This window comes from Lactuca serriola, chromosome 6 (genome assembly GCF_051521515.1).
Source record: "Lactuca serriola cultivar US96UC23 chromosome 6, Lser_US96UC23_V15, whole genome shotgun sequence".
Taxonomy (NCBI): domain Eukaryota; kingdom Viridiplantae; phylum Streptophyta; class Magnoliopsida; order Asterales; family Asteraceae; genus Lactuca; species Lactuca serriola.
The window spans coordinates 719466-741796 of NC_136413.1; the positions used below are offsets into that span (position 1 = coordinate 719466).

At 31.7% G+C, this 22331-nt stretch overlaps 1 protein-coding gene and 5 non-coding genes across 6 annotated transcripts; 1 reads left to right on the forward strand and 5 right to left on the reverse strand.

The window, feature by feature from the left end:
* The first annotated feature begins 261 nt into the window (after positions 1-261).
* On the forward strand, positions 262-6999 carry LOC145057694 (uncharacterized). Its single transcript, XM_079005571.1, has 14 exons — positions 262-581; positions 890-1084; positions 1202-1276; positions 1359-1526; positions 1651-1811; positions 1886-2234; positions 2318-2506; positions 2594-2680; positions 3185-3345; positions 3442-3561; positions 3635-3860; positions 5622-5681; positions 6387-6560; positions 6627-6999. Exons 1-14 carry the CDS (start codon positions 396-398, stop codon positions 6909-6911), a joined length of 2436 nt encoding a protein of 811 aa, XP_078861697.1. The 5' UTR covers positions 262-395; the 3' UTR covers positions 6912-6999.
* A 7346-nt stretch (positions 7000-14345) lies between these two features.
* LOC145060662 (small nucleolar RNA snoR53Y) lies at positions 14346-14422 on the reverse strand. Its single transcript, XR_013686877.1, has one exon. It is a non-coding gene; the product is annotated as a small nucleolar RNA snoR53Y (small nucleolar RNA).
* Positions 14423-14543: 121 nt separating this feature from the next.
* On the reverse strand, positions 14544-14645 carry LOC145060658 (small nucleolar RNA snoR69Y). Its single transcript, XR_013686873.1, has one exon. It is a non-coding gene; the product is annotated as a small nucleolar RNA snoR69Y (small nucleolar RNA).
* Positions 14646-14678: 33 nt separating this feature from the next.
* On the reverse strand, positions 14679-14781 carry LOC145060659 (small nucleolar RNA snoR69Y). The gene has a single exon (XR_013686874.1). It is a non-coding gene; the product is annotated as a small nucleolar RNA snoR69Y (small nucleolar RNA).
* Positions 14782-14827: 46 nt separating this feature from the next.
* On the reverse strand, positions 14828-14918 carry LOC145060670 (small nucleolar RNA snoR118). Its single transcript, XR_013686884.1, has one exon. It is a non-coding gene; the product is annotated as a small nucleolar RNA snoR118 (small nucleolar RNA).
* An 86-nt stretch (positions 14919-15004) lies between these two features.
* On the reverse strand, positions 15005-15080 carry LOC145060652 (small nucleolar RNA R66). Its single transcript, XR_013686867.1, has one exon. It is a non-coding gene; the product is annotated as a small nucleolar RNA R66 (small nucleolar RNA).
* Positions 15081-22331: the final 7251 nt, after the last annotated feature.

Here is a 22331-nt window from a genome sequence, read left to right on the forward strand (position 1 = left end):
GTGTATGGGTACGTGAAGAAGTTCAATTATACAATTCTATTTATAAAGACATTCAAACGTTCAAAGGGGATAGATACAAAATATTGGACGAAAATGCCCTTACATACAAGGCACATGATGAGGGTTGAAAGACATCCTTTGATGTCGTATATAGAATGGACCATTTTTGCAAGAAAAATGCTAAAAGATGAATGGTTAAAAAAAGTTAGGACTTAAGTTTTTATATAAAACTAAGGGACCATTTTTGCAAGTAAAAAACCACGGCCGCATTGCCTTGGTCTTCACTAGTAAACGCCATCCCTGGCGACGGGCTGAAGAGCAAAATACTCGCTGACGGAAAAAGTTATACATGAAGAAGAAATAAATTAGGGCTAAGAAAGCTTTGATTTTTAAAAATGGAGTCGATTCCTCGCATCCTCTTATGTCTTTTCGTATTTCTTCTACTGAAAAATTCAGAATCAGCTTCGCCTCAAGCTTACAGAAGAGATCCGGGTCATCCCCAATGGCACCACAGTGCTTTCCAAGACGTTAAAGATAGTATTCGATCGGATGTTCGCAGTATGCTCCATTCTCGCGCTGAGGTACAATCTTGAGAATCTAATTTGATAGTAATTTCTATCTAATCAAGCTTGATTCTAATCAATTGCGATTACGAAGTACAAGTTCGGTAGATTAAAAATCTGCTGTTACTTTTCTCTTCAAGTTTCAGTTTTTGTTTTTGTTAAATTCACTTAACATATCTAAAGTACATTCTTGATCCGTATGTAATTCCAATAACTATATAATTTCGATGATTTCATCAAATTAACTTTGAAGCATATCCGAGTGTGGAGGTTATAGACATACAAATGATTCACAAAAAACTTTGTGATGTAATAACTTGATGCAGGTTCCCTTCCAAGTCCCACTTGAAGTAAATGTCGTCCTGATTGGTTTCAGTGGAGATGGAGGTTACAGATATACAATGGATTCACAAAAACTTGAAGAGTTTCTACGAGTAGGCTTTCCTTCTCACAGGCCCTCATGTCTAGAAACTGGAGAGCCTCTTGATATTGAACATCACATGGTGTTCAATGCATTTCCAGTAAGCTCTTTCTACATATTTAGCTCAATCTATTTGTTTTGTTCACCATAGAAACATCTTAAAAATATTGAAAAATGTTTTTTTTTTTTTTTTTTTTTTCCTTTTCACTTTCTACAGGCTGCACAGCCAGAACTGATAGCACTTGAAAAAGCTCTAAAAGCAGCCATGGTTCCTTCTGGAACAGCCAGAGAGGTAATTAATCATTTATTCTTTCGTGACTTGTACAATTATATAGCTTGATTTTTTATTGAACTTCAAAATATGTAAATTGTAGTCTGATTTTGGAAGGGAAGTTCCAGCATTTGATGTAGATGCATCAGTTGTGGAGCCAGAATTTCAGAAGCTTTACTCCTACTTGTTTGACTTTGACAATATGGGATATAATGCTGAAGAGGCAGATAGACCTATGCCAACAGCAATATTTATTGTGAATTTTGATAAAGTATGTTTTAACATCCCGCATTTTGTATTATTATTATTATTATTATTATTATTATTATTATCCATTGTTTTATTAATGGCTTAATGAATGGCTCATGTTTCCTTGCTTGATTATTGTTTTACAGGTTAGAATGGATCCTAGGAATCATGATATTGATCTTAATAATTTAAAACGTGATTCAAATCAGTTAACTGAAGAAGAAATAAAGAAACAAGAAGGAGGCTACATTTATCGTTATCATTATAATGGAGGTGGAGCATCTCAAGTATGGCTTGGCTCTGGAAGGTAAGTCAATACTCAATACATAATACTCATAAAAATATAAGTAACATATTGACTGATTTACCCTTGGGTGGTAGGTTTGTTGTGATTGACATCTCAGCAGGCCCATGTACATATGGAAAAATCGAAACAGAAGAAGGAAGTGTTAGTTCGAAAACACTTCCACGTTTGCGAAATACAATGTTTCCTCAATCCTCAGTTTCTGCTAATCATCATTCCACTACACATGACAACTTTATTGGTCAACTTGCTGCTATAATTGGGATCACAGTTCAACATGTTATTGCTCCAGATGTCAGATTTGAAACAGTAGATCTTGCAACAAGGCTACTTGTCCCAATAATTGTCCTCCAAAATCATAACCGATTTAACATCATGGAAAAAGGCAAGAACTACAGTATAGATATGGAAGCCATTAAAGCCGAGGTGCATTTCTTTTCTTCAAAATCTTAACCTTTACAAATTACAATATCTTTTTTTTTCTATGTTCTTTATTTTTTTTTTCTTAGGTTAAAAAAATGGTACACAAAGGGGAAGAAGTAGTGATAATTGGTGGCTCACATTCTTTACATGTTCATGAAAAATTAGCAATTGCTGTTTCAAAAGCTATGAGAGGCCATTCATTACAGGAAACTAAAAAAGATGGACGTTTTCATGTTCATACAAAAACATATCTTGATGGTGCTATTCTTAAAGAGGTACAAATTGCAATATATTAATACTTTTGGGTCAAAACTGTAATTTGTTTTTACAATATATTTATTGTACAAATTCTTTAATAATAGGAAATGGAACGATCTGCTGATGTATTAGCATCTGGTTTACTTGAAGTCTCAGACCCTTCACTTTCTGATAAATTTTTCCTTCGTCAGGTTAGTTTATAAATTATAACTTATGGTAACATATTTTTTTAGAGCAAAATTACAAAAAATGTCCCTATGGTAGTAGTATGGTAGCGAGTGAAAATTGCAGGTTTCAATAGTGTCCCTGTGGTTTTAGTCCCTTCAACTCACAGAGTTTAAGTCATCAAAAAATGACATTTTTACCCTTATTCTGTCTCTTTTTATATTATACTTATTATTGAGAGGGGACCACCCCTCTCAATAATAGATAAATAAAAATATAAGAAGATTGTAAAAAAGAAAAAAAAATAGGGTACAATAGTGTCATTTTATAAGGTTTAATGTCAGTGTTAGTTGGATGGACCAAAACCACAACTAATTGAAACCATGAGGAGACTCCTTGTAACGAAATGGAAACATGGATTGAATCTGTAATTTTCACTATACAACATGGATCATTTGTGTAATTTTTTTTTCTCTCTCTCTCTCTCTCAATAAATTTTTTACACTGACAATAGTTCCTTTTCTTTACAGCATTGGATGGATGAGCCAGATGGCGCGAGTGATTCAATTTTAAAACATAAACCTAATTGGTCTTATAATTTTAACTCTAAATCTAAAAAAAAGAAAACCAAAATAGTGCAAAAGAAACAAGGAGACATTCATCGTACTTATGGAACAAGAGTTGTTCCTGTGTGAGTAATTCATCACTTTTTGTTGTTTATAAAAAAAACCGACTTTATATATATATATATATATATATATATATATTTTTTTTTTTTTTTTTGCAGATTTGTATTATCGTTAGCTGATGTGGACCCACACCTTATGATGGATGATGAGAGCCTTTTGTGGACAAGTAACGATGTTGTTATTGTCCTTCAGCATCAAAGTGAAAAGATACCCTTAAGGTATGTAAATCTCACTTTTATTTTCACAATTATGTAAAAAAAAATCATAAATTTTATTTCTTTTTGGGGGTAGTTATGTGTCGGAAACAGAAAGAAGGCATGTTGTTCCATTACAAGCACAACGTCATATAGTGGCTGGATTAGCTTCTGTTGTGGGTGGATTAAGTGCTCCATATGAAAAAGCTTCTCATATTCACGAAAGGCCAGTTGTCAATTGGCTATTGGCTGCTGGTTGTCATCCATTTGGACCTTTTTCTAATGCTTCTAAAATCAGTCAATTGCTTCAAGATGTTGCACTAGTAAGAATAATGAACAAATGCTCTTTATGCCTTAAAAAAAGGGCAAATGACATAAAACCCCTTAAGTTTTTATAAAAATGTCGGTTTTACCTGTTAGTAAAGAAAGCTGAATGTTTTGTTTAATTTCTTCATTTATACTCTTTTAACCGGTTTCCAAGTCACTTACCTGATGCCAGTAAAGCCTTTAAGTTTTTATGAATGTTCGGGTTTACCCTTACTTTGATTATTTTATTATTATTATTATTATTATTATTATTATTATTATTTGATACGTTTTTAAATGTATAAAAATATTTTATACATATATTCTTAAATATATAAAAATATTTTTATAGATATAAATACATTTTTAAAAATATATGTACTTGTATTTAGCATTTATATACATTTGAAAGCCTATGTATTCCTTTAAAAGCGTATTTATATATTAAAAGTATACTTATTTGTATTTAGCAGGTATAAATATATATATATATATATATATATATATATATATATATATATATATATATATATATCATATAAAAACATATTACATATAAATATAAAATAACCTATTTATAAGGTCTATATTGTATCAAAGGTATAATTATATGTATTTGTACATATTACTAAGTATAAATATGTATTATTTCATATTTATATGTATACAATATGTATTTATACATATTTATATGGTAAAATACATATATACGAAACATTTTTTTTATTCTTTGGGTGATTCATCAACCAAAACACCAAAAAATGGTTTTTGGTTTTTGCTTACTAACTATGAATATGTATTTATTTCATATTTATACGTATACGATAGTTTTTATACAAAATAAATACATATTTATATAAATACAACTAAAAATATTTTTAAATGTATAAATACGTTTTTTATTTGTATTTAACAAATATATTTATTTGTATAAAAACTATTGTATACATATAAATATGAATTAAATACATTTTTATGCATAGTAAGCAAACACCATTTTTTTTTGTGTGGGTGTGTTTTGGTTGATGAATAACGTAAATAATTAAAAAAATGTTTTGTTTATATGTATTTTACCATATAAATATGTATATATGCTTAGTAATATGTACAAATACATATAATTATATCTTTTATACAATATAAACATAGAAACAAATATTTTTATATTTATATGTATACAATATGTTTTTCTAAATATATATATATATATATATATATATATATATATATATATATATATATATATATATATATATACCTACTAAATACATTTTTAAAGGCGTAAATTGGCTTTCAAATCTATAGAAGTACTAAATAGACGTAAATATATTTTTAAATCTATAAAAATATTTTATACATTTAAAAACTTATTTAAAAATATATGTATAAAATATTTTTATACATGTAAAAACGTATTAAACATATACAATAATAATAATAATAATAATAATAATAATAATAATAATAATAATAATAATAATAATAATCAAAATCATAATAATAATCAAAGTAATAGTAAATCTGAACATTTTTTAAAACTTAAGGGCTTTACTGGCATCAGGTAACCGGTACCGGTTACCTGAAAACGGCTAAAAGGGTATAAATGAACAAATTAAACAAAACATCCGGCTTTACTGTACCTAAAACACGCCTAAGGGTAAAACCGACATTTTTTTGAAAACTTAAGGGCTTTTATGTCATTTGCCTATAAAAAAAAGGCATGGTGATAATGATATGATGATTTGGTATTAATTTTGTTGGATTGATTTATTACTCAGAGAAATACGATATATGCACGTGTAGACTCTGCTCTTCATAGGATTCGAGAGACATCAGAGGTAAATTTTGTTATTTTATTTATTTAATTTTGAATAAGTTACATTTTTGGTCACTTTGTATTTTTGATTTTTTTCAATTTTGGTCCCAAAAAGTTTTATCTTCCATTTTTTTGTTCTTGTAACGTTTTTCGTCTCCGTTCCAAGTAAAATGTCTATTTTTTGTCCCTGAATATAACTGCTTTTTGCAATTTTGGTCCCAAAAATAGTCATTTTCCTTAGAACATGGATCAAAAATGTTAGAAAAATCTCAAATAAGGACCAAAATGCAAGTGAAACCTTTTTGGGACCAAAATTGCACAAACCCGTTATATTCAGGGACCAAAAATGTAACTTTTATCTTTTATTTTTAGTTTTTTTGTTGTTTTATAGAGTAAATTACATTTTTGGTCCCAAAAATATAGTCATTTTACTTAGAACATGGATCAAAAATGTTAGAAAAATCTCAAATAAGGACCAAAATTAAAAGTGAAACCTGTTTGGGACCAAAATTGCACAAACAAGGGACCCAAAATGTAACTTTATCTTTTATTTTTTAGTTTCTCTATTATTTTTTTAGAAAAATAGTCATTTACACATTTTACTTGAAACATGGACCAAAAAGCTCAAATAAGGACCAAAATTGCAAAAATCAGGGGCCAAAAATGAAAATTTATTTTTAATATTTTCATTCTTGACAAGGTGTGCTTATTTAAAATTGTTAAATAGTCTGTCCAAGCTTTTGCGGGGGAGTATTTGAAAACTCCACTTGGTGAAGCAGTAAAGGGGAAGAAAAACAAGACAACAACCGAATTATGGCTTGAAAAATTCTACAAAAAAGAAACAAATTTGCCTGAGCCTTTTCCTCATGAACTAGTCCAACGCCTCGAAAAATATTTGGATGTAAGTTTTTATATTATCAATAATATTAATGAATGTGATGATTATAATTGAAAAAAAAAAAAACAGGGACTTGAAGAACAGCTTGTGGATTTATCTTCTCTGCTATATGATCATCGATTACAAGATGCAAATGTGAACAGCACCGAGATTCTTCAAAGCTCCATTTTCACACAGCAGTATGTGGATCATGTTCTGGAGAATGAAAGGGAAAAAATGAAATGTTGTGAGATAAAGTACAAGTCACCGAAGCAGGAGACTTCACAAAGCTTGGTGTATGCTGGGATTCTCATAGCAGGTCTTTTTGTTTATTTTCTTGTTATTTTCTTTTCATCCCCTGTTACTGTTAGGTAATTAGTTAGTTTATGCCGGAACAAACCTTTTATAAATTTGTACAAGGCCCTAGATATAATTATATAAACTTCAACTTTTCTTCCTTCAACTTCAACTGTTGACATACTTGGAAAATATTCAGTTGTTCAAAATTCAACATTTTTAACTTAAATATATCATAACTTTTAGAACATTGAATGTGTATATTACAAGCTAGTGATTTTAACTAATAATTATCAGAGATATATACTTTATGGACAAATTCCAGAAAAACACAAATTATTTTTTTGCTCGTTAAAAATAACGGATACGGGCATGGTAAAATTTCCCTTCTAAAATTTTCATGTCTAAACTACCGCCGCCGTGATGATTTAATGGTGGTTACTGGTTAGCTGTAGTTGAAGCACTCCAAAAGGAGTTGCTCCAAGTTTTAATCATTTAGTTATCAACCTTGAGATGATCATCTCAAGAAAATTATCTTATTTGATGGTTTTGAACTCTCAACGCATGTGTTTAATGCTTGGAATCATGATGTTATTCTTCTTTACCGATGGCAAAAGTACTCGAATCCAACAGGAAAACCGAATCTGAAACTTTTAGGCCGGATAAATGGTTATGAGATATGGTATGAAAAAAAATCGTACTCTTTCTTCCCAATTGACATCCCTAGTGAGGGTGGGTGGTATATGGAGGTGTTGGGTGACGTGATTTTAGGAAATGGTGGGACAAGGAGGATAGGTTTTGGTCTAGAAAAATTGTAATAGGGTGGTTGGGATGAGATTTAGAACCGGAAAACTGAACTGGAACCAAAATCGGACCGTAACCGGAACCGTTAGAACCGGAATATGTAGAACTGTTCCGGATCCCAGGTTTAAAGAATGACTTTATCCGGGTTTCGGGGCCGGGTAAACCGGGTGTAAGAACCGGAACCGTGTTAGGAACCCGAGTCCGTTTTAGGGGTCGGAACCGGTTTTTATGAAAAAGTTTAAAACACGCGTATCTTATTCATTTAAAGTTTGATTGGCATGAGGGTTTTTTTTATTTATTTATTTATTTATTTTTTTTTTTTTTAGTGTAGTTTATAGTTTGTACATGATTTTAGACTATAATTTTGTTATTTTTGAGTTAATATTCATTGACTTCCAATCGTTCAAAGTCAGGATATCAAAGCTGAATATTTTATGTTTTTCAGATTTTTTTATGTGTATCTAATTCGTTTGAAATCCGAATAACATGCAGTTTTTTCTAAAATGTAGTCTAAAGTTTGTACATAATTTTTGATTATAATATTGTCATTTTTCGTTTCATATTCATTGACTTACAGTCCCCAAAGTCGAGATATCTATTGATTTTTTAGCCGAAATCATAAATTAGAATAAATATATATAATCTACCTCCTAAAAACTAATAAAAATAATCATCTTAGAATAATTTTAGAATAACAGATAAAAGTCTTAAATTACAAATATTATCTAATTTCTATTGCCTTTTTAATCTAACAAATAAAATATTACATTTTATGTTCTATAAACGTAACACCATGACTTCTGGGTTCTTTAAATTTACAAATTTAAAATAGAACTCTTTTAATATTGGTTTACAACACATATATTATAAATGAAAAAGAAAATATAACTTTTAGTAGATTGTGATGAGAAAATGGGATTAAATTATGATTTTAGACTTTAAATTCTAGAATACACCGGCGGGTGTCCGTTTTTGTAAAATTGTCCAAGATATGTAAGTGCATCTCGACATGACAGCTCGACAGAAAGCGATTTTCCAATGCTTACGTGCACCACATGCTCAAGATTTTCTTCTACCTATCCCTATAGATGAGTTTGGTCTCCTGTGGAGTATCGCACTATCCTCAAATATTGGCTCATAATACCAATATTCCCAACTAACAAGATATGTCTGATGTGTCGCAATGTATGTTTGGACTCTTTTTGAGAGCATGCATTTAACTGTAAAGAACTCTCAGGGTTCAAATACATACATGATATTATTAGGGATGTTTTGTTTGATATATTTAAGTGTGCCGAGATTTGCACAAAGAAAGAGACAACTGCGAATTTCTTGACTGACTAGACAGAAGGAAGATCAACCTTTATTTTGGTTTTTGGATGGGTTGGAGAGAAACACACATGTGTAGACTTACAAGGGTATCCCCTCTCGTGGGCTTAAGGGCTGTGGGTTTCACGGCGGGACAAGTTATTTTAAAAGCTGCTACAGACAAAGTCACCAAACATAAAAAATCATGCATGAAAAATCAACAAGTGCTTATACCATTTGCATTTGATATGTTTGGTTTTTCACACCGTATGCGGTGTATGTTTGGTTTTTTACATTGTATGTGGTGACACTTCTTAATTATAATCTGTTTGAAAAAATTGATTCTCATTTTGAAAGATGGAAGCCATAATATATGACATGCAAGTTTATGACGAGAGTTCATAATTAATAATATATAATAACTTTTCTAAAGAATCAAAGTCAAAGAGATAAAGGTACCTCACCAACAACCAATCATATATAAAAACTGAAATAAAATAGTTGAAGGTGACTCCTGTCTCCAATCATAATTGTTATATATAAACTCTTTCAAAAATTCCTTACCTAATGTGTAAAAAAAATAGTCACACAATGAACAAACCAAAAATTTAATTACTTTAACAAATCAATTTCTCACCAAAAAACAACTTAGGGTGTTATGACACAATTATTTTCAAGGCGCAAAATCTTTTGTTCTTTGTTTTTTCTAATTGGGTCTAAAAATTTTGAATTTTTGTTACTTTTTTTTTATTTTATTAAATGATAAAATAACATTCTAAAAATTGCAGCATCTTAGAAAAACATTATGGCTAGCCAAAGTTTGCCCTTGCTTTGGCCCGCCAATCCAAGCAACATGACATTTAGAACCTTTTCTATCTAGTATATCCATCCAATTTCACTCTTTTCCTATGTTTCCTTTCTTTCATTTCATGCATTTCCTTTTTTAAACATATCCCCTAATCTAATAAATAAAACCAATTTTGTCACGGAACATTCTATTAGCCCCTCCCAATCGATTTTTCCCGCTTTTATCATCTAACTGAATTTCCTAAATTGCCCCTGCTTGTATTAAATACCGTATTCGGTTATCATATTCTCCGTGATATTTTTGGAATGCATATCAATCGCTACAGCAAGAAATCGAGAAATCTTCTCCAAATTTAAATTGGATCTACGTTTGTATCTCAATAGAAGCTCCTATTTTACACTTCTAATTTTCATCCCTTCTCCTTCCCATCATGTGCAACTCACCAAAACCACTGGAATTATTGGTCCCCGTTACATAGTTGAGGTTACTACTCGACCTCACTCTCAAACCTTATTCCCCCTCCTTAATGCCCCTCTCTGCTTTCTTATTATGCTTGTTCATATTCATCCGTGAGTTTTTTCTTTTTTCTTTTCTAAATATATGTTTCAGATTTCTACTAGTGAAGTTTATTTCAATTTCATATTTAAAAATCAAATATATTAAGGGTATGAAGATCAAAAGGAGTCTTCTGAGGGAAAAAGTACGTCTACATATGTTTATCCATATGTTTTTGGTGAAACTTTAAATTTTGATGGCTTTGAAATTAAAAAAAAAAATATAGTTGTTATATAATTTATATTAATTAGTTTTCTTTTTCAAATACAATTTCATATTCGCATCTTCAAATTGTTTTTCTTTTTTCATGTTTCAATGTCTATTACAACAACATATCCATAAATCAAAAGTCAGAAAACATTGACATCAACAGAAAACCAAAATGGTATGTCGATTTTAATTCTAGAGTTTCAGCTTTGAGTTTCAAATATCACTTTTAAATGTATTATTATGGTCATCATTATGTGCGACTCGTCCCTCTTCCCTCTTCCCACTTCTCCTTCTCATGCCTTCAAATGTAAAAATGTGATTAATTTATAGTTTATGTTAAAATTTCATGTTCCATTCACAATTATTTGTATTAATCGTAGCACTAAAGGCCATGAATCTGTGAGTTATATCAAAATCTATAATCAGTTTCAAAATAAATCCACTAAAAAAGGTAACATCAATGCATAATTATAGATTCTTTTTGCTTATTCATTTCACCATTTTTTATTATGCCAGGTAGGCTAGAAAGTCCTTTTAATTTGATTCACAATATGGCTAAACGTAAAAAAAAGATAAAGTAATCCACTCTTATCTATTTGATCACGAGAACTCTTTTGTTACGTCTGATAAGAAAAAAAAAGGTAAGTCTGCTACTCTATTACCTAAATGGCTACATTCTATTTGAAAGGACACCTAATATTGTATTTTTAATCAATATGCATGATGCATTTTAAATACTGTTGATTTTTTTTAACTATCACATGGACTTTACTAAAATTTCAAATTGATTAATAGTATGTAAAATATATTTGATTATCATAGGTTGAGTAATTGATTTCTTTTGGGTGATAAAGCCATCCGGTATACCCAGAACGAAGGCCTCCGTGGTCTAGCTGGCGACGAACCACATTTGTGCACACCATCCCACTGCCTCGTGGTGGCTCGTGGTCGTGGCGGTTCGTGTTGGGGATGACGGAGGCAGACAACGAATCAGGTCTCTTCCCCTCTCTTCTTCTCTCTACTTCTTCTCTCTTCCTGTCTTCTTCTTTCTTGCAGACCACGAGGAAGTGACCATCTCATTAGGTTGAGGAATAGTTGTGATGGTGATGTGGAGGTGGAAGAAGGAGGTGGTCGTGAAGACCATAACGGATGGTCTAAGAAAAAAAAGATAAGTGGCTACATACAATTTGAAAGGACACGTGATATTGTGTTTTTAATCAATATGCATGATGCTTTTTAAATACTATTGATTTTTTTTAACTATCACATGGACTTTACTAAAATTTCGAATTGCTTAATACTATGTAAAGTATATTGATTATCATAGGTAATTGATTTCTTTTGGGTGATAAACCTTGACTAACTGACGGTTTAGAGGCACAAGGCTTTGCATTTTGATTTTGTGTTTTGATTTTGTGGAGTGCATCAATGTATATAATTGGTCTTTAATTTTGGAGCAATTTAAAAAAAAAAAATCATTGCTTGATGAAAGTAGATTGTAAATGGTAGTATGGTACCGCAAGTAAACTAAGTTGCAAGTGTAAAATATATATCGTTATTGAGATTTCTCAATTGATGGGCAATTATTTAACTTCACATGATCGTTACCCCAATTTAATATTTCTCAGTTGATCTTTTCTCAATTGATGGGCAATTGTTTAACTTCACATGATTGTTACCCCAAATTAATATTTCTCAGTTGATCCAATTTTTAAATAAAGTAAAGACAACAGCATGCATTATATGTAAAGGTGACAAAAATTGACACGACACAAAACCTGACACAGAAATAAACAGGTTTGGGTAAATTATTTCAACTCGTTTAAATAAACATATTGACACGACACGAAAATTAAATGGATAAGATTAGGGTTGAGAATTTCAATTTATGACTCGAAAATAACCCATTTATTTATATGCAAGTTTTTTAAATTATTTAAATAAACTAGAAAAATACAAAAACAAAAGCACAAGTAAAAGAAAACATTCGAATTGAATTGTTTTATAATGTTGAAATGACTTAACCGTCTAGATCAAAATTTCATTTCGGTTTTTCTATTCTTTTCCAAACTACCCAATCACTTTCACAACTCTCATATCCTCATGACCTTGTCATCCGTCTATCCAACTCTCACTCTTTTAATTTTGTCATCTAGACTTGCTATGACTTCGTCTATTCTGCCTCAAAACAGTTAGTTTTTCCTTTCCGCCTACCAAACTCATACTCTTTCAACATGCTCAATCTTTTAACCTCACATGACACGACATAATTCAAGGTATAGCCCTAACCCGAAACCCGACACGAAAATAAATGGGCTGACACGACACAACACGTTAGTTAAATGGGCTGGGTTAGGGTCAAACACTTTCAATCCGTTTAGTGTTTCGACACGACAAAAACCAGACACGACACGATTGCCACTTCTAATTGAATGTGTGGTTGTGTATGTATGTGATTTATGTGTGTGACTTAAAATGTCTACATCCTTGTGACAAGTGATAATAAATACTCCATAATACAACCTTGTAAAATAAGGATTGATGAAAATTCTGCGTCTCATACATCATTTTGGCTGCCAACTATCTGTCTCTCAATTGAATTATGCTATTATGTTGGCACGAATTACCTTTATAATGACGTTTATACCCCCATGGTTCATTAACTGTTTGAAAAAAGTTGAATTATATTTAAATCTCAATTAATTAAGAAAGGAATTTCACTGTTGATCGTAGAAATCAACTAATAAAAAAATTTGTATCAACTTAACTTGTCATAGTTCACTCATACATAATATCATAATTTATGTTCTTATAATTTAGTTTATGGGAAAGAAAAAATATCTTTTATTACATTTGGACAAATACATTGTTTTACAAAGGATATTGTTTTATCTAATATTTTATAAAATAGTGATTTCCAAACAATTAGTTTTTAGACCATGCTTTTAAAGAAATTAATATGATTGTTATTTCAATATATCAAATTTTATATTTGATGGTATGCCAACATTATTTATTTATGAGTAAATTACACGAATGCTTCTTATGGTTTGAGGTGATATACATGATTGGTCCCTAATTTAGTTTTTTAATTCTAAATATTTTTATTATTTGTTTTTATTACATGTTTGGACCCTACGGTTTGTTTTTATGTCCCATCTTACCTAAAAGACTATTATTTAAATACAAAAAAAATAATGAAATATGTAAAATAAAGTGAGGGGACGAGATTAAGGATGTGTTTATTTAAACAAATTAAAAATTTAAGGGCAAAATAATCTTTTTAAATAAGACAAGAACCAAAAGCATAACAAAAACAAATAGCAAAAATCTTCTATGTTAAAAAAATAAGTTAAGAACCAAACGCTAAAAAAATAAGGTAAAGACTAAACGCACAAATTACTCTGAACCATAAAGACTACGTTGTAATTTACTCTTTATTTATTAACTATCACTAAAAGTAATGTTCTTATTATTTATTTGTAATTTATAAATTATTTTTAAATAAACATAAAATACTTAATAATATACTATTTCAATGTGTTATATAAACAATTGTCCTTAAATTTATCTGATTAATTGTTATATTTTTATTTTACAATTTTAACCACCATGTAACACACAGGTTATATATATATATATATATATATATATATATATATATATATATATATATATATATATATATATAAAATTGTTTCTAATATCAATATTGTTTCCTCAAACAGATTTCGTCTTAAATGGATTACATTGTTTTTAGCTGTGTGTTAGATAAAAAAAAACATTTAATGTATGATTTTGTATCATTAAGTTATATAAATGTTTTTTGTTCCCTCAGAAATGACATAACAATGTATCATCATAATCAGAATTAGCATGGTCAAATTCATGCATCATCGGGAACATCAAATAGAAAACCCATCAAATTTGTGTTTTATCAAATATGTTTTATTACAAAAGTAACAAAGAAACTCAAAATCACCTCAAATTTGTATTAGAAAATCATCAAAAGAGATTTAAAAATAGCCAAAAGCTCAGATAAAACACTAAACGTTGTAATTCCCTGACCTTAAACAAATTAAAGTCTCATAGAGCTGGGATTAGATAATGTCATCATCATTGCAAGCCTTAAACAAAAAAATAAAGGGTTAAAAATACAAAATAAAGCTCAGTTACAAATGAACTAATTTTAATCCACAACCTTAAACATATTAAGGTCTCAGAGTGAGCTGGGATGCAAGTTCAATCATCATCGCAAACAATAATCAACAAAAAAATTGTTTCAATCATGTAAATGATTAAAGATAAACGATCAGACTAGCTTTCTAGGCTGCATTATGCATCAAATCAAGCAATTAATTCAATTGCTCTCAGAGCCCAGTGCAAAATTCATCATCTCTGAACAATTTCTAATTTTTACGAAAAAAAAATCGGTGAAAAATTCGTCATTTATCAGCTGAAAGTATAAAGAACTTATTTTGAAAGGATCCTCAGCGAAAATGCTTATAGCTTGTCATCAAGATGTTAAAATCAGGTCTCAAAGATATCATGCCATCATTGGATACCAAATTCGATTTAAAAATGTCAAAAAGCAACATCAATTAATACTTACAGAAAGAAAACCACACAAAACCAATAAAAGTTGATGAATTTAGCGGGGTTTTATTAGCTGCGCCCGGTGATTAACAGAGGCAAAGCGACTCAACATTTCCGCAATAAATTTACGCCTCTTGTGGACGTAAGTCCATAGAAAAATCACATCAATTAGTAAGATTTGTACAGGATTTCTCACAAAGAGGCGAGAAAAATTTCAGATATCTGTTTTAGCGAAATCAGAGAAATTCAACAACAAGAGACAGTATCAGAGATACGAGTTTAGATGCAGATGAACAACCTCGAGGCGTTGGAATATTGTGGATCTTTGTCTGTGTGTTGAATAAACCCTTACAGCTTCAGTTTATATAGTAGTTTCATGAATATGGCGATTAGGGTTTGAATCGATGAAAATGGCAGTTTTTGATATTATGGATTTGGGGCACCTAACTGTGGCCCAAATCGCAGCCCAATTCCTGTTCAAGCTCAATAAGCTTTTTATAAACTAGTATATAAATAACTATTATGTTTTATATAATTATATAATAATATAATTTTTTGGAGCATAATGGAAGTGAGAAAAAAAATATCTAAACAGAGTCGAATATATATTTTAGTTTTTGCTTCAAATGGATATAAAAGGAGGATAAACACAACATGCAAATATAAAATAACAAACTCATACATTACATATTACATGTTAAATATACATGGTTCTTTCATGATTTATCATACATACCATGTCAAGAAAAAGAAAAAGAACTCATAGATAGTGAAACCTAAATTCATGTACCCGATTGATTTTATTTATTTATAACGTCACCCATACATTCCTCATGTCAGATGACATAATGGTTTGCTTCAGCAGCTAAGTAGCTAATGGGCACCTCCTGGACGATTTGCCGAAGTATATGTGTGATGACTATCCACTCCTGCATCACCTTTTCCTTCTTCCTCATTTCCCATGTCTGGATTCTTTGGTGTTCCAAACCCTCCCTTTCGTCCCAAATCAACGTTCTCTTCAATAGTTCCTGAGACTAGCAATAGGGCTACGAAGATCATGAGCCGTGTCTTGTTCTTCTTCATCATCATGTATGTACACTGAATCTAATTTAAGGAAAAAATATTATTCCTATATATAATTATCAAAACTAATAGAGAAACCCTTGTAATTTAATTATAAATCATAAAAGAAGAATAAAAGGTAAAGAGTATGAACCTTATAGAATTTTTCCCCAAATGAGATAGATGTAAGAAATTTTTAGTGGAGTTAGATTAAATAAGTAGGTATTTCAACTATTCATTCTATGGTGATGAAACATCACACGAATTATATCCAACTTAAATTAAGTAAATAAAAACGTAGCAATGTTATTGGTTGAATGACATGAATCTTAGTAACAAAATTAGTCAACGCAAAAATCAAAGCCCAAGCTTATATAGGTGGCCCGTTTTAACTAAAACTAAATATTTTAACGGATTAAAAGTCCAAGTTAATGGCCTAACATATCCTGTAACTAAAAAAGTTTTGTTTTATTTTGCTTTGGTAAATTGCAAGACTATATTGGCTTTTAATATTGATTTTACTTTTTTTTAATTATGTAATTATATTTTTAATTTGATTGCAAAATATCAACCAAAATTACCGGTTCTTCCTGTTCTTCAAGTAATAATTTTTTTAATTGCAATAAAGTCGCTATATTAAAACAAAATTTCGATTTTGACACCTAGATTTTTTTTCTTAATTATATCATTATATTTATAATTTTGTCCAATATCAACAAAATGACCGGTTTGATGCAAACCCTATATTTAAAACCCAATCATGTCACATAAGATCCTATATGGCTTCCACATCATAACATTATCATGTTATTTATTTGGTAATTTGCTGGATTGACGATAATGAGTCACTTGAAGCAATATTAATAATCTTTTAAGATAATAAAAGAACAACAAGCTCTACAACGTTGATGTTGAAATACCCTCTTGACATGAACTCCAGAAGAATCTCAATCATCATCGGGTAAATCACATAAATACGTATTTTCTTGACAGATATGTAGGAAAGATTATACCATCAAAGGTGATTGTTTGTAAACCTAATTTTCAAATTTTATTAATTAAGAACGAATACTACGGTCATAAGAAAAATATAAACTAACAAATCTGATATTACGGCTTAATTTTAGACTACAAAATAAAATGTCTACAATAATATTTATGTTGAATTATGTAACTGCCATGTTGACTGAAATGATAACAACCATGGTAAATGGAATATTGCAAAAAACGATGTCTAACACTAAATTATATGAATTAAATATTTGTGGGAGGATAAGAGGGTTTAGCACTAACAAAATGAATTGAGAGAAGTGATGATGATTTAGAATTCGTATTTACTAAAGTTTGCTCGCTAACATTCCAACACATATTTCCATTTTACTTTCATCATTATCGTTACTATCGTTACTCCTTTTTCGGGTGCACCGTGCACCTAGAGCACTGTTTATAGGTGTATTTGACAACGAATTTTTGAAAGCTTTTAATTTTTTAATCTTAACAAAAAACGATTCTAATTAAATCAAATGGTTCGTTGAGCATAAGTTTAACACTTTTATTGTAAACAAATAGTTCATAATCAAAAAGCTACTTAAGACAACTATTAGCTTTTGGATTTTATTAACTTTTAACTTTTAGTTTTTATATAATTTTATATTTTTAAAATCTTCCGACTAGTTTGTTGAACACTTTTATACAAATAAAATCTCCAGCTTTCAATTAGTTTTGTCAAACATATCCTAAGACCAACGGTTATTTGATAGCCCTCTAAATAGTTGTATTAAGAGGTAACTTCTGATTTGGACAATTTTCATAATGCTTGATAAAATCATTTTTAGCTTTATAAAATCATATCGAAAATGACACAACGGACCTATTATGTATTTCGATTTTACACTTTCAGTCCATAAAACTATTTTCTTTCCCTTTAAGGGAATAAGGTTGATGTCGATCTGTTTTTTTGGTCATTGCGACCTAATATATCAGATTACATAAGCACTTAAAACTGATGTGTCTTATGATTTAATATTTTTTTAGTAAAAAAAATAATAAAAAAACTTGGGCATCTCTCTCTCACAGACACACATGTTGTATGTGCAGACAACAATGTTCATGTTGTCCATAAATAAATCAAGAAAAGAACATCATCTTTAAATTAAAACATATATGGAACGTCAGAATGAAAAACAATCTGGAAGATGCACTACAAGGAGAAAGAAAGCAAAATAATAATAATAATAATAATAATAATAATAATAATAAAATCCTAGGAAATCAAGAACAAAGCCCAAAAAAATCAATGAAATCAAAACATAATTTAGAAATCTCCCTTTATCAATCAAATATATACTTACACACAGAAAACATAAACTAAAAGAACCCACCAACAACATCATCTTCTCCGACCTCATCTTCAACAATGACATCATCTTCCACCACCAAAACACATATGTGGAACAAATCACAATTGATGTTGAAATCTAGAAAATACAAACACTACAATCTTAAGATTTTGTTTTTTGAACCAACAAAATACATTTTGAATTTTGAAACCCAATAAATTGAGATGGTACTGGGGCGATAATCGATTGGCTCACGTTGCAACTGACTGGTTATTGAGCAAAAGATATTGAGATCGAGGCTGGTGTTTGTGGCTTCTATAAGATTTGGGTCCTCCTAGATCCTTCGATGAGCTTATACAACATTAGGATTTTAAATCTAGATATTTTTTACGTTTAAAAGGTTATTTGGCGGTGGTGGGAGGTGGCAAGTAAGTAATAATGCTGGTGAGAACAGCGTAAGCTCCAACCATGGAGTAGTGGTGGAATCAACCACGAGAAGATGGGATGAGATATTGAGAGTTGAGGGAATAAGAGATGTACTTAGGTTTCTTATGCATTGTGAGGTACGTTTCCAAAAAGAGAGAAAAAGAGGGGGTAGAGTGGGTTTTGAGATGACGATGCCTTGAAGAACGAGAGAGAGAGAGAGAAGAGAGAGAGAGAGAGGGTGTACCCTCATTTAATAAGAAAGGCTCTTATCTGGCATTTTATCTAGTGACATGGAAAAAGGATAACCTGTTTACCCCTTCAAAATTTCAAAAATGACCTTTTAAACTAGACAAAAGCAACTTTGCTCCCTTAGAGGGCAATAAAATAACTTCAAGGACTAAATGCGTAAAGTCGTAAACCATAGTAGGATCGTTACGTCATCTTCCCTAAAATCATATGCCTCTAAATAGTTTCTTAGTCGTACTAACTCTAAATCATTTAATCTTTTGTTTGGTAAAATACTATATATTTCCCTTAGCACCACTTCCTCCCCTAATCCTTACTATATCATTTAATCTTTTGTTTGGTAAAATACTATATATTTCCCTTAGCACCACTTCCTCCCCTAATCCTTACTATATCCTTCCATCATATAACTGCATCCCTTATCCACCAGACTTGCGCAACCACTTCCTTCGTACACCTATTAGAGCCACCTTCTAAACACACACTTATTTTACAACATCTAACCTAAAAGCTTTCCAACACACATCCTCCCCCACCCTTTATTGAGATAGTATACACTATGAGTCTGAACAATGATTTTGGTATTTAGTCCACTCACATCATGGCTTTGATACCAAGTTGTAACATCGTGATATTTACTTAAAAATTTTATTTTATTTTTAAGTATACTTTTAACAGAAAATGTAATAGAAGACTTAATTATTCAATATTTCAAAAATAGTCACCAACATTACATTTACTTCAAAACATCACATGTCAAAACAGTTAAAGTTTTATTGTAACATCCGAATTCCCAGGTATCTTATGTTAAATATTTATACTGAATTTATAAGGGGAACTCAACGAGTAGGCGCTCTGACTCGTCGAGTGGGATCGCACATTTTTTGGTCTGATTTAATGAGGGACTCGGTGAGTCCATAAGTGGACTCAGCGAGTCCACGCTGTTTAATGAAACCCTAAATTCTCGGGTTTGGGACCTATTTTAGGATCCTTATAGCCACCATTTGCGGCTACCAGACCCTTGAGAGAAACCCTAATAGTGCCTTAGTGTTTGTGAGAGAGAAGAAGCCATTATTGGACCTTTGTGGGTTTGTTTTGCAAGAAGAAGTTGATTCCAGCTTAGAGGTGGCCAAGGAGGTTGCATATTTGTGGATTTCAAGTAGAGGGCATCATCTTTGAGGTAGTATCGACCCTCTTTCTGTTTTGTTAAAGAATCCATGGATCTAGGGTTTCCTATACCCTTTATTGGGTTGATTTGTTGAGAATAAGGTCCCTTATCATGTTTAGACTTCAGATCTGGACCAATAGTGGTCCAGAGGATGTTATCCATCTTGCTTTATGTTGGGTTATGGAAGAAATGGACTTAGAGTGTTGTATTTGGGACTAAATCAGCAAGTAGTGTCATTTGGACGTTGCATGAGTATCAAGTTCGAACCTTTACGTGTTTATTGAGCTTGGGGAGGTTAGATCTATGGATTAGAGGAACAGATCTGACCTCAGAAGGTCATTTGAGATTGAGCATGGCGACAACTCGCTGAGTCCATAAGTGGACTCGACGAGTTGAGTCGGGGTTGCCCTACGATTCGTGTCAGATGTAACCCGTCGAGTGGAAGGATGACTTGACGAGTCAAGAGAGGCTGAAAGGATTCAGAGAACCCACATGGACTCGCCGAGTCGCCCATGTGCACCCGACGAGTCGGGTCAAAGTTTGACCATTGACTTTCATTGACTTTAGGGTTTTGGTCAAGACTGATTCAAGAGAGTTCAGGGTAGGGTAGAATGGCCTTCTACCCAGTTGTAGAGATGAGATCAATAGAGAATTCTGATTATGATGTTATTTGAATAATAGGAGGAGGCTAAGTCGGGACGTTGAGCATAAGGGTTTATCCGACTTCATTGAGGTGAGTCTTCTCACTATACTGTACCTGGAAGGGTACCTGTGTGTGACCGGAAGGTCTTATATGCTATGAGATGTATGAGTTGTATGTTGTTATGTGATATGTATGTGTTATGAATGTTATGTATGTTATGGACCGGAAGGTCAAGAGGTTACGGACCGGAAGGTCGATACGGGTATAACCGGAAGGTCTACTAGGATTCGGGACGGAAGTCCTCTGAGACATATGGATCGGAAGATCCTGTTGAGTTATGGCCTGGAAAGGCGTATGTGTGTATGTGGTATTTTGGGGAACTCACTAAGCATTTATGCTTACAGCTGTTGTGTTATGTGTTTCAGGTACTAGTGAGGACCGTGGGAAGGCGCCGACATGATCCGTACACACTCATAGAGATTATGTTTGAGATTCTGGGAATTATTTTGTTATGATAACATTGGATACATTATATTTTGATATTGTTTTGATGATTAAAAGTGTGATTTAAAAATGAAAAATTGTTTGGGAAATTTACGTTGTTACAAGTTGGTATCAGAGCCTTAGTTTGAGGGATTCGGGTGCATCTTTGGATGAATCTGAACTCAAACTGAGGATTTGAGAAAGTTTTCATAAAATAAACAATTTTTCTAAGGGAGTAAAAGATTTTGAAAGACAGAAGGAAGCAGTGTGCACGTTCAGCCAACGCTCGAACAGTGACTTCCCAAAATACCCATACATTATGTGTTATGAGATATGTTATGATATGATATGCATGCTAGAGATGGCTAGGTATTCATATTAGGACTAGAGTGGCCTGATTTTGTGATGCCTTACTCTAGGAAGGATTTTGCTGCTATGTGATGCTTGAGAGCGAGTAGGTAGCAGTGAGGAGCTGATGAGAGGCCTACCGAAGGGTAGCCTATGCCAGTGAGATATAGAGTACTTGTGATCTGGGATCCAATGAGGAGGACTTAGGGTGAATACTGATGCGGTGTAGACGATAGTATAAGGACCCGTACTACTGAAGACACCGGAGCAGTGCGCACTCTAAGTAAGAATCCTTTGGGTACTAGGGAACAGATAGGGTCGAGTTATCGAGTGCGAGCATGCTCGAGCGAGTCTCTGATATTATTATGTTGTATTTTAGAGACATCATGGTTGGGACACTCCACAGACCTCCTGAGGCGAGCGATGTGAGTGACGAGGAGCTTCGTCAGATGATCCACGATGAGGTGGCAGCGGTGGTCCGGGCTGAGATTCTAGAGATGTT